Source organism: Felis catus, chromosome D2 (genome assembly GCF_018350175.1).
Source record: "Felis catus isolate Fca126 chromosome D2, F.catus_Fca126_mat1.0, whole genome shotgun sequence".
Classification (NCBI taxonomy): Eukaryota; Metazoa; Chordata; class Mammalia; order Carnivora; family Felidae; genus Felis; species Felis catus.
The window spans coordinates 44,165,261-44,177,518 of NC_058378.1; the positions used below are offsets into that span (position 1 = coordinate 44,165,261).

Here is a 12,258-nt window from a genome sequence, read left to right on the forward strand (position 1 = left end):
AATTATTAAAATAAGCCACCCAAAACTCTTCCAGCCATAGAGCACTGAGCTAATGAAGAAACACACATCATAAAAGAATAAATTACCTCTATAATAAACCTTGCATCTTCTAGAATGAGGCCATTAGAAATTGATCAGTTAATTTAGGAGAAGCTGAAGGCCAAAGCCCTGATGAAAGCATGCACCAGGAACCGTCTTCCGGAATCAGCTCTGTTAACAGCATGCTGGGGTCACACAGGCTGCCCTGGTGGTGTTTCCTGAATGGGCATGTGGTTAAAGACCACTCACTTGGAATGTCTGCAGTGTGGAGGAGGTCAGAGCCAGGCAGGTAAAACAGCCGAAGAGAGGACTGGGCCACAGTGAAAACTTGGTGTTCCCCTTCTTCCCAGCACCCAAAGCAGTGGGATGGCCTGTCATGGGAGAGACTTCTCATCTACCCGCTTTAAATGGCTACACTGATTCCTGCCCCCGCTAGGTCCAGGGGCGTGTTCACACACGTACACACTCACACACATATACATCTACACTGTCACATATGCTGACATACGTGTTTTCACATACACTCGCACATGTAGGCACTCATACATACACACATTCACAGTCATGTAACACACAGAACTGCAAACTCCTGCATGAAATGCAGCCTCCTCCATCCCCCCTCACTCCTCTGCCCCACTCCCTCTCCATCCCATCTTCTAACCTGCCCCAATCTCTCCAGCCCCCAACCCCCTGACCGGCTGTCTCTCCTCACTCTGCACATCTAATGCCTGAAACCACTTCTCTTCTGACTTCATGTACTCCAATCTTGACTCTTTCCCTGGTTCTCACCTGCTCCCCTGAGCATCTTGGCAGGTCAGGTCCAACTCTCTGAGACCCTGTGCTGCACGGTGGGGCTCTGGAATTCACTCCAGCATCCCAAGTCAGAATTGGCCCCAACAGCTTCCCACTGAGCTTTCTCAAGGGGCTGGGGGCTCAGTGCAGGCTGCACCCCTTCCCACTCTGGGGCTCTTACCTCATTCACAAAGACCCAGTGGCTGTCCTTGGAAGCCAGATTGGTCTCTACAGCCTGCAGAAAGAAAAAGAAAACAAACATGAATAGAAGCAAGCCAGAAGCTGGTAGACACGCAAGATGATTGCCGAGACGGGGTTTGATAAACATTGTTCTTGGAGATTTTTTTCTTCACAAAACATGCCATCCCCTGAGCTTTCGCTGCCTTAGCTACAAGACGCATCATTTGAACACAGATATCTGATTTCCTGCTGTTTTCCAAGCTCTTATGCACTAGCCCTCAGCAAGGTCGAAGCTCTGGTTCCTACAGGCATCACAGGGCCACCAAAGGTGAGGGCTTTCCTCTCCCCTCTTGAAAAAGTACCTGCAAATGCTTTTCTGAAGGGGAGCTTAGGGGGATGATTCTCATGACTGCCAGAGGCTAAAAATCCGAAATCTGGAATGAGGGATTTATGGCAGCTTGTCCAGCTGCAATGAATGACACCTGGGAGAACAGCAGCTCACAGCTGGGGTTCTGAGCTGCCTTCAGTTCTAAAGAACCCATAAAGGACCCATAGAACTGGCTCTTTCTTGCTTCTGGGCAATGACTCTACTCCCATCATTCTCTCTTATAGCAATTTGTTCTGTTTCTTTATAGCACGTGCTATTTCTGTGCTTGAATATTAGCGGCTTATTTATTTCGTAGTATCTATCTCTTTCACCAAGTTGGGGTCTCCATGACGACAGGGACCACATCTTGCGTGGTATCCCAGAACCTTACCCTTTAATTGGCACATAGTGTTCAATATATGAGTGAATATTGCTGTTGAATACGTGAAGGAAGTGGAAGAGAGTGAAAATAAGGGTTCCTTATTTCGTTTCTCATATGTTTTCTGGGTGCTTTTATCCTCCTTTAACTGGAAAGCCATCAGATTGAAAAGAGAGAAGGAACTGATCATTGTCAAGCATGTCCTGTGAGAGCTCTCACCGTTAGCATGTGTCAAGTACTTGCTGAGTACCAGGCACTGTGCCAGGCCACCTATGAACGTGGGAGAGAACTATCAGATTGTAGTCCTCTTTTATTTTTACTTTTTTGCGTGTATTTTTGTGATGTAATTTTTATTACTCTTTTTTATTTGAAAAAAACACAGAGAAGTAAAAATGTTCAAAATCATCCCATAACCTTGCCCCCTTTTTAAAAATGTGCTAAATGGGGTGCTTGGGTAGTTCAGTCGGATAAGTGTCCGACTCTTGATTTCAACTCAGGTCATGATCTCAGGGCTCGTGGATTTGAGCTCCATGTTAGGCTCCAGGCTGGCAGCACAGAGCTTGCTTAGGATTCTCTCTCTCCCGCTCTGTCTGCCCCTCCCCTGCCTCACATACGCACGCTTTCTCTCTCTCTCTCAAACTTTAAAAAATAAACTTTAAAAGATAAAATAAAATATGCTAAATGGTGAAATGTCCCATTTACCCCTCCACATTTATTCTCCAGAGATTGTTTAAGGTGTCCCCTTCTAGAAGGTTGTGGTCACATCTGCAAGTACATATCTATGTACCCATATCAGACAGATGTTTTTATTTAAATGAGATCATGAAATATGCATCAGGTTACAACTATCATTTTTTTACTTATCAATATATCAAGAATATCTTTCCTCATCAGTACACAGAGCTCTGACTCTTTCTCCTTAACCATGAGGCATAGAGGGCTAAAGAGCCTGCCTGCACCAGCAACCCAGCTATATGTGGGAGGTACATCATTGCACTGTCTGTGCACGGGCTTCTGTTAAAACTTCATCCACATAAAGAATGGACACGTTTGTTGGCCAGCACAACAAGCATGTGGAAATAGAGCCTGTGTGAGTGTCCCAGCTCTAGCATCCCAGTCCTTTACAGAAAGCTCCCACAGGACACCAATGGTGGGCACAGGGGTCTTTCTGGGCCATCTGGGGGTTAAAGACACAAACTCCCCTTCTCCAGCCTAGAAGTGAGAGGGTGCCAGGCCCTGTGAAGACAAATTAGGATGGGAGTCTGGACTGGGCTGGAAAGGACTGCCTCCACCAGCTGTCATTTAACCCCTTTGGTCTCAGTTTGTTCATCTATAAGACATATATAATGCTTGCTTCCTCTTGTCTGTCAATATCTTCAGTCCTCAATCTCAAGAAGCAGCAAACACAAAATGGCGTCCATACAAATCCCAAGCCTTTTTCACAAAGCAGAGAAGGGAAGTGGCCATCCCCCACCTTTTGTCGGTTCCACCCTTATTCCTTGATCCATCACATTCTTGGAACCCGGAAGTCTTCTGGAGCCACACAAGTCCTCCTCCTTATGAGCCGTGCCCCCACAAAACTCTCCCCTCCTAGGCTGCTCCATCCCCCACCTCAGGAAGGAGGCTCCAAGTCTTCTCTGTTCTGCCCCTGAAAGAAAGGATCTCCAGAGATGCCAAACTCCTGTGGGGCCATGTCCCAAAGATACTTTCTCCCCATTCTACAAACTCCACAAACCAGGCCCTCTCCCTAGAAGCTATGAGGACTTAAGGGCCAGTTGCCCTCCGAGGAGCCTCAGATCCTCAGAGGAGGTAACTATCAGGGAACTTATAGGTTCCAGAACACTGGAACACTGAACTGAATCTAAAGAGATGTAGATTAACAAGGCTGCACTCAAAGCCCTGCTCTGGGTTTCCAGGAACAGAAGGGCAACTGGGGAGAGGAGACTTAGAAGAAACACTGCTGGGGCCGGGAGTTGACTACTGGGCTACACCACTTAATGGAGAACACAAAAAATTAGACTTGGTCACAGAGTAGGCCAGTGAAAGTATAGGTGTCTTTAGGCACATGAAGAACTGTCATGGGCAAGAGAGACTGGAATTGCTCTTTGCAGCCTCTCAGAGTTTATTTAGGACCAAGATTTCCAGTAATCTGGGAGGCAGGTATCAACACTATGTAAGACAGAATTTTCTGATTTTCCAAGTAGTTCAAGATGGAATGGGGCTGCCTCAGGAGCAGTGAGGTCTCATCAGGGGAAGTGCCTGAGTGGAAGGTGAACAGCGTGTCCCTGAAAGGTATTTAAGTATCAGCATAGAAGCTGACCATGGGCAAAAGGCAAGACTTAATCACACACTGACATTCCAAAGCAATGATTTTCACGTCTGGCTGCATGTAGGAATCTCCTAGGGAGCTTTTAAAAGTGAAGACCTTGAGGGGTACCTGGGTGGCTCATTTGGTTAAGCATCTGACTCTTGATTTTGGCTCAGGTCATGATCTCACAGTTTGTGAGTTCGAGCCCAGCATGGGGCTCTGAGCTGACAGCATGGAGCCTACTTGGTAATCTGTCTCCCTTGCTCTCTCCCCCTCCCCCGCTTGCGCGCGCTCGCTCTCTCTCTCTCTCTCTCTCTCTCTCTCTCTCTCTCTCAAATAAAAACCTTTAAAAATTTTTAAAAAGATGTATTTTTAACAAATGTAGACTTTGGGGCCCAATTCCTTGGGATCCTAATTCACTGGGAATGGTGATATGCCTGAGTCCTGTGTTATTTCAGAGCTCTGACCCTGACTCTTGGCCTCTGCAGCTGGGAACACTGCTCCAGAATGTTTGGTTCTGTGAATCTGAAGGTACAGGTGCACCTGTGCAGGAGAACGGTCCTCTGTGTACCCACAGAGCCAGCAGCGCAGAGGACCTGCCACAGCTGCTGGGACATCCCAGGGAACAGGTGGGACCCTGGCTACCCTCAGGAGTTTTTCCACCTGGTCTCAGACTCATACATGAAATATACTGATGGAGAGAATTGATCAGAAAACCCCACAGGACAACTGGCCAACTTTTCTGTCCTACTTTCCTCATCAATTAAGCTCAGCTAATTTGTTAAGCCTCTTTTCCCCACACAGAGATAAATAGCATTTGGCTGTAGCCTTTTCCAGAGGATGCAACTCACCCAGAAGCTGAGCTAGACTGTAAGAAGGAGAAGCTACTGCAGATTTGGAAAGAACACCTCTCCCCCTACCCCCTAGTTACTGGTGAGCTGCCAGCTCTGTGGGAAGAGCCCTAAATGCTCACAGCCCAGTGGGCAATGCCCCTCGCAGCACCACTAACTCCCTGTCTAAGTGCTATCCTTTCCTCTTCCTCCTCAGCCATGTCTGCAGCAGGTGCAGCTGAGTCCTCCCTTCCGTGGCAGGGCCAGCAGGGTAAGGGGGAAGCAGGCAGGCAGAGCATGTTCGAATCCCAGTTCTGGCACTGCTTGGTTGCGGGCTGCTGGCTGAGCTACTCCACCTCCCTGAGCGGCAGCTCCACGCCTTTAAGGCGTTCGAATGCCAACAGTGCTATCGATGCTCTGCCCACATTCCCCCTGAATCCCATTAGGGTTTTTGAGCACACTGGCTCCCTGTGTGCATTCACGCCCAACGGCAGACACCCGTGGCTCAGGCTGCCGGAACCCTGCACGGCACTCACTGTGCCTGGGAATTTACACCCCTCACCAAGGACAGAGAGTGTCACATATACAAGTCCCAGATGCCCTGTTCCCAGATGGGGACTGCTTCAAGTGTGAGCTCTGCTGGTTACAGAATTTCTCCATGGACTGAGCCCAAACTGCCTCATTGCTAGCGCACCAGCTCTGGCTTCCTTCATTTCCCTGCCACATTCCCACTCCCCTGCTGTCTTTCTTTCTTTCTTTTTTTTAATTCCCCTGGGAACACTTCTTAATAAATCATGGTCACACAAATCCTCACTCCAGAGTCTGCTTCTGGGAACCCAACCTGAGACACACACCTCCCACCCTGGGGTTATCATGGGAATTCAATGAAATTATGTGAAGCTTCCAGCCCAGAGAGTTGCTCACTACAGATAATGAGTGAACATGAAGGTGTTCTCCATTCCTTCCACTCAAGGCCCCAGCCTGGTCTTTGTTCAATGGTTTCTTGAATGTGTAGACATGTATAGTCTCTCATCTATTCCCTCCTTCACTCAACACACTGTGTCTGCCACACACCAGCTATTGTCCTAACTCTCCTGAATACGGGTATGAGCCAGCAGCCTCGTCCGTGCCATCATGGAGCCAACAGTACCAAGACAACCTACAATAAACACAATGTGGCGAGTGTGATAAGTGCCCTCTCCTCCAGGAATCCACAGACCCTTTAAGGCAGCACAACGTGGGGCCTCCCTTCACCTCGGCAACACTGTGAGTCCATTGCTATGAAACACCATTGGCACGGGCAGAGAAGTGTTGAGCTGACTAGACAAACAAAGGGCAGCCCTTCATTCTGTGGGTGGGGAAGGGAGTGGAGTGGGCTATCTGCTCTGGGTGGGTTCTGGTCACTCATCTCCAGCAAGTAGGGAGGCTACATTCCTACAGCTGGGCTTCTCTGCAGGAGCTGGGCACCAGGACTGTGGGGCAACCCTCAAAATAACACAATGGTAGGCAATAGAGTCCTGTGCAACAGTAGGAGCTCCACCTAGACCCTGTGGAAGGCAGGAACGAGGTCACAGTGACCCCAAGGAGTCCCTGCAGTGTCATGATGCCTTGACACAGCACCAGCAGCCCTGGTTAAGTTGCTGCTGTGAGTCCCACAAGGCCTGGCCAAACCATCAGTGACCAACTTCCCAGCTCTTGTGGTCCATCAGTAGATTGGCCAACACAGAACTTTAGAAGAAGAGCTGAGGAGGTGGAACCTTCCAAGGCTCATGCTGACTCCTGTTTGAGCCCCTTTTATTTTTTTTAAATGTTTATTCATTTATTTTGAGAGAGAGAGAGAGAGAGAGAGAGAGAGAGAGAGAGAGAGAGAGAGAGAAAGAGAGAATCCCAAGCAGGCTTCGTGCTATCAGCATGGAGCCCAATGCAAGGTTTGATCCTACAACCACAAGGTCATGACCTGAGACGAAATCAAGAGTTAGACGCTAGACCAACTGAGCCATCCAGGTGCCCTGAGCCCCTTTTAAATAGAAGACCTAAGGAGCTTACCATGGCACGTAGCTCATAGAAAGGGCTGGGATGGTGGACACAGGTAGCCAGCGGTGAGGGGCATCACCTATAGAGACAGAGCCAGGTGTCTACACTTGTCCTGACACCCACACACCACCTTCTTGAGAGAAAAGCACACTGTCATAGCTACACGCCTCTTAGGGAAGTGGAAGGCATCTGTCCCTTCCACACCTAGAGAAGAGAAAGTGTCCCCTCGTCCATGAGCAGCAGCCCCTGTCTGAACCTTGCTCCAATCGCATCACCAGAGCTCTCGTATAGGTGATGCGGGACACCAACAGGCCATCCTGCAGGCCTCCTGGAGGCCAGGGGACATTGGAATCCTGTCCTGGCTATTCAGCCACTCTGGTTCCACAGTTTCCATAGAGAAGTAGATACAGACCAAAACCCCCGCTCCCAGCTCCCCAAAGCTCTGGACAGAAAGCAGTCCCTAGTGCTAATGGGAATAGTATATACAGGGTGGCCCGTCTTGGCCACATACAGGTGGAGATCAGTTCTAATATCCAAATCCCTCTAAGGAGGTGGAGAAGACAGCAGTTCTGAGGGGCTGGAGGAAGCACCTCCAGTCCAGTCCCCTGCCTCTGCCTGCAGCCTTTCACACAGGACCAAGTCAGGGCCATTTCCTCCGATCAAGCACCCCACGAGACTCTTCGATACTACATCTCCCCCCCTTCACAACACACACACTTTCCTTTACTCACACGCCCTAATGAGCCAGGCAGCATTCTCATCCCCGTCTGTGCGGCGGGGAGCCGGGACCTAGATCTGGTCTCGTAGCTCACACAGGTCCCTCGGCTAGTACCTGGCAGAGACTGGATTTGAACTCGGGTCTCTCAGTCTCCAAATCCTGAGTTCTTTTCCATCAGTCACGCTGCTCCTCAACAGGCCCACATAGCTATCAGAGCAAGAATGTGAGCCTTTGGGCCTGTGCCTGGCCCCTGACAATGGGGACAAAATGATCTTTTTTCTCATAACCGAGAAAACGCCGTTAGGAGCGGCAGTGCCTTCCTTCTCCAGGTTAACTTGTTCTCATAAGCCTGAGACCATTATTCTACTTGCATTTCTTAAGTATGAGCCTGTTTCACTTTATCTTGGCCTAAAGGAATAGTAAATGGAGTGGAAAAAAACCTCCACATGGAAGCCTTTTAGCAGCATAGCTGAGGATTTATTTCACAAAGTGCAAATGCCACCGATTATTTATGTATGTGTTAATTGTTGGCCACTCTTCTCTAGGCACCCCCCAACACTGGGAGCCTGAGATAATGAAAACTTGTCAACAATTAGCATCTTTTTAAAACCCCAACTTGTAACATTTCAGAACATTCCCTCCATGGAGCGCACAGCCTGGCATTTTCCCAAGGACAGATAGCGCGCTAACTTTAAAGACCCACTGCTGCCTTTGCAACAACATGCTGTTTAGGAACAATTCTCTGTGTGCGATGTCACCCCTCCGGAGCATGAGGGAGTGCGATGCCCCCCATCGGCAAAGAAGAGGAGTAGCTGGCTACAAGACTACGGATGATTCAAGGAGCCCCTTTACAAGGAAATCAGCAAAGCAGCCACCATGTGGCCCAACTTCAGAAGCTACGCCCAGAACCATGAGCAAAGCCATAAAGGGCAGCCACTGCTGAACTACTTCTGGTCACTCTGGGCTTTCCAGAGACTTGCCTCCTCAAGAAAAGGGCCCGAGATGCTGGCCCAGCTACTTCTCCTGTTTACCCTAGCCTTGTTTCCAGAACTTCCTGGGGCCTTGCTCTTACTGGAAAACTGCCTTAATGTTCTCCCCAAGTGGATGGCTCTTACTGCTGGCTCCATCCTTACTCCTAGGTCCTACTGGGGAATCCTGGACCGTATGTGGGTTTCTTTTCTAGTTTCTTCTCCCAGTCTCTTCCCAGGAAACAGCTCCTCCTGACCAAGCAGGAGTTACCTGTTCCCACCTCACCCATCACTCTGCTAGAGCTTTCTTGAAGCTGAGGGCCCTCACCCTTGGTGGAAGCAGGAAACACAGCCACCTGAGCACACAGACAGGCAGCTTAGCCTGTGTGAGTTGTTGGAAAGGTTGGTTGCTGGAGGATGGTGAAGACAAGGCAATTGCACCAGGCTACACAAGGCCATCTGGGGAAAGTGTGACAGAATTAAGCCTGTGTGGCTTCCCAACCTGACTCTGGGGGACACTAAGAGGGCATTTGCTAAGGGAAATCTGAGCCTGCTATTGGGAGTTTGGGGAAGGTGCTGGCTGCAGACTGGGTGCAATTGTCTTTGTGAACACTCCCCTCTACCCAGACCCTGAATGAAGCCCTCTGCACACAATACTTCAATGAGTCCTCACAACTGCCCACTGAAAGTGGTTTCTGATCTGAACAGAGAGATGGGGAAACTTGCCCAAAGCCTCCCTGCAAGTCAGCATCACAGAGGCACACAACCAGCCCTTCTAGTGTGTCATGCCAACTTGAGGACAAACTCACTCTGGCCACTTCTTGGGGATGTTTCATACAAAAGCAAGAGTCAAGATGGAAGGCAATGCAGATAGTGATAAGGCCCGGATAGGAAATCTGGGAAGCCACAGAGACTTCTGCAAAGTTGGGTCCCGGATTCTACAGTTTCCTGCCACCGCCAATGCCGTGATCCTCCAAACTCCTGGGTCACGTGGTCCTCTGGTTGTACATGGGGAGGAGCCTCCAGTCCCTCACTAAGGGCTAAGGCCTGGTCTAGATACCATGCAGCCCCTTCCCAATATGGCACCTGGCAGACAATGAACTTTGAAAGATGTCCATGGAATCAATGAATGGGTGGATTCACACTCCCGCAATACTTCCCTGGTGCTGAGTACGACAAAAGCCAGGGACATCAATAGGAAGCCCCCAGTACTCAGAAGGGGTACTGACATACAGGTATTTTTTCCTTTGCATGGTACTGTGTTAACAGAAACCCATGCATCCAGGACCTGTGTCCTCATTTTGCACCGTTTGGATATGCACTTGAGTTTTGATTAACACTGTTCTGTGAAAAAAGTACCGCCTGTATTTGAAAATAGCACCCTTTTCCTACACATCTGAGAGAAGGTGAAATGAAACAAAGTGAACTTGAAAGGTGGATAAATACAAGACATGGTGACCTTTGGAAACATGATCACATTTTAGAGTTCTGTATGGGGATATAACTGTTTCTTCATTTGGGCTGAGTGCTGGAACTCCTGATGTAAGCTCCCTTATATCCTGCTTAACAACATAGTAAGTTCTGGAGTAGTCTGGTCAATCAAATGGCATTTTAAAAGACAGCCTTGTAATGTAGTTTGGCCAATCAGCTGGCATTTTAAAAGACAGCACTGTAACACTGAAGAAAGGATACTCATTGTTAGGTTTTTTGGGTTTTTTTGTATCGTTGTTGTTGTTGTTTGTTTTTTACACTGGCTTTGATCTCAGAAAAACTATTATGTTGTTATTGAAAAAAAAAAAGCAAGCAAGCAAACATAATTGACTAAACACATGTAAAAATCTGATAGATCTGGACAATTTCTCGTCGATCATTAGACCTCCCTGGCCTTCGTCTTCACTGTTTACCAAGTTTGAGATAAACAGCTCTTTCAAACCGCCTTCCCACTCTGTGTGGAGGGCAGAAGTGCCAGCTCACAGCCTCCGGGGATGAAGATTCATTACAGATCATTTGTGGATCCTTCAGATGAAATAGAGACAGGTTCCAGGGCTGTGCTGGAAGTGCAATTTACTGTAATAAAAAGTGAGAATATGCTACATGTGGACAATTTATGAGGAAACGTTAATATCAGCAGAAAAATGAAATGGAGTCTGCTCACAGGCACGACCTGCTTAATAAGAGCAACTTGGAGAAAGTAAAGCCAGGCGCTGCCGATAAGTAGCAACTGATGGATACTCGGATTTTAATAAATGGTCCATAATTTCCCCGCCATCTGGAGGGCACAGACGCCAAATAAGACCCTCCCGTGTCCGACTCTCACAGACACCCAGGCTTTGTCCTGCTGGGAGGACAACGGGAGCCGGCTTTTCTATCGGATCTTGTCTCACGGAGAAGAAGGGCATTCCCGCCATTGGCCGCATGGCCACGACCGCACAATTCCTTTTGAGGACGGAGAGGTACAAGAGAACAAATCACTTCTGAGCTTATTTACACTCCGGTTTGGCGAGAACAGCCGCCAGCCTCTGCAGCGGGCTGTGAACAATCTCGTGACGCGGTCCCCCAGAGGCCAGGGGACGCAGCTCTTGGGTGGCAGGTGGCTGCGCTGAGCCATTTCTTATACGCCCTGCTGTTCAGCTCTAGCTTAAGTGATTTTCAGATATAAGCAAAGCAAGGTCCAAACCTGATTAAAAATGTTTTCTTCTCCCTCCCAGGAGTATTTACACGTTCATGCTGGAGCTTGAGAAGGTGCTGCCTGCATCCAAAGACTGGCTCTAGGGACCTGCAGCATGAGGGGCTATGAAAGGAAAGGAAGGGGTGGGGACCATCTGGGGCAGAAAACTCCCTCCTAGGGCCACTGGGTCACATAAGGCTCCACAGACCTGCCCCACTGTGTGGCTGTCAGCCCCAGAGACCAGACCCACAGCAGACATCCACTGGGAGAGTATCTACACTGCCCGGGCTGCTCAATTAAAGCATCAGCGTTCAAGGTTAATACCGTGACCCCTTCAAATCCTGCCAGGCAAGCGGCTTCTGCACACGGATCTAATTCCTTTTCTCAACCTAAATTGTTTTTAAAAGATGGAAGCGTTTGAATTCTTTTTAAGGCAATAAAGTTGAAAGTAGCAATTCTTTACCAAGCTGATAAGAGCTGCTGGGTGTAATTTGTATTCTTTTTTATGAGCCTGACTTTTTGGAGAATGGAATAGAAAGAAAAATATCTTCTTTTCAGTTCTGGAGACAAGAGCTGCTTCTTCCTCAGAGTGCCGGGGAGGAGTTCTCTGGCTCAGGAATTGTCAGGAAACAAGTCCCTGATTTGTGACATGGGAAAGCCAGGGAGGTGCCCTGCATTGGAGAGGGGGCATAAAGCTTACCCAGGCATTCTGGCCCTAGTGAAAATGGTTCTAAGAGGCCATGGGCGGGGCTGTGAGGTCCTGGGGAGTAAGGAGGAGAGGATATTGCAAATTCACTGAAAAGAGAAAGGGGAGGATCTATTTCCTTTAGAATCTACAATATAAACTATTCTACAACCTTTGAGACAGTTTCTCTCCAAGTACAAAGCCTCTGTGCAGTTGGGTCCCAGACCTGGACATGGCCAGGAACCTAATTTTAGCCCCAAATCCTCTGGGCCCAACAATAAAGACACGTA

At 48.6% G+C, this 12,258-nt stretch overlaps 1 protein-coding gene across 4 annotated transcripts in view; it reads right to left on the reverse strand.

Moving 5' to 3' along the window:
* The window catches only part of GRID1 (glutamate ionotropic receptor delta type subunit 1), a 698,930-nt gene that overhangs the window by 259,450 nt on the left and 427,222 nt on the right, over nucleotides 1-12,258 (reverse strand). For all 4 annotated transcript variants that reach the window (XM_045040238.1, XM_023240627.2, XM_045040236.1 and 1 more), the window contains one exon: nucleotides 1,013-1,066. In XM_045040238.1, the coding sequence (XP_044896173.1) occupies nucleotides 1,013-1,066 (54 nt within the window). The remainder of the gene's footprint in view (nucleotides 1-1,012; nucleotides 1,067-12,258) is intronic.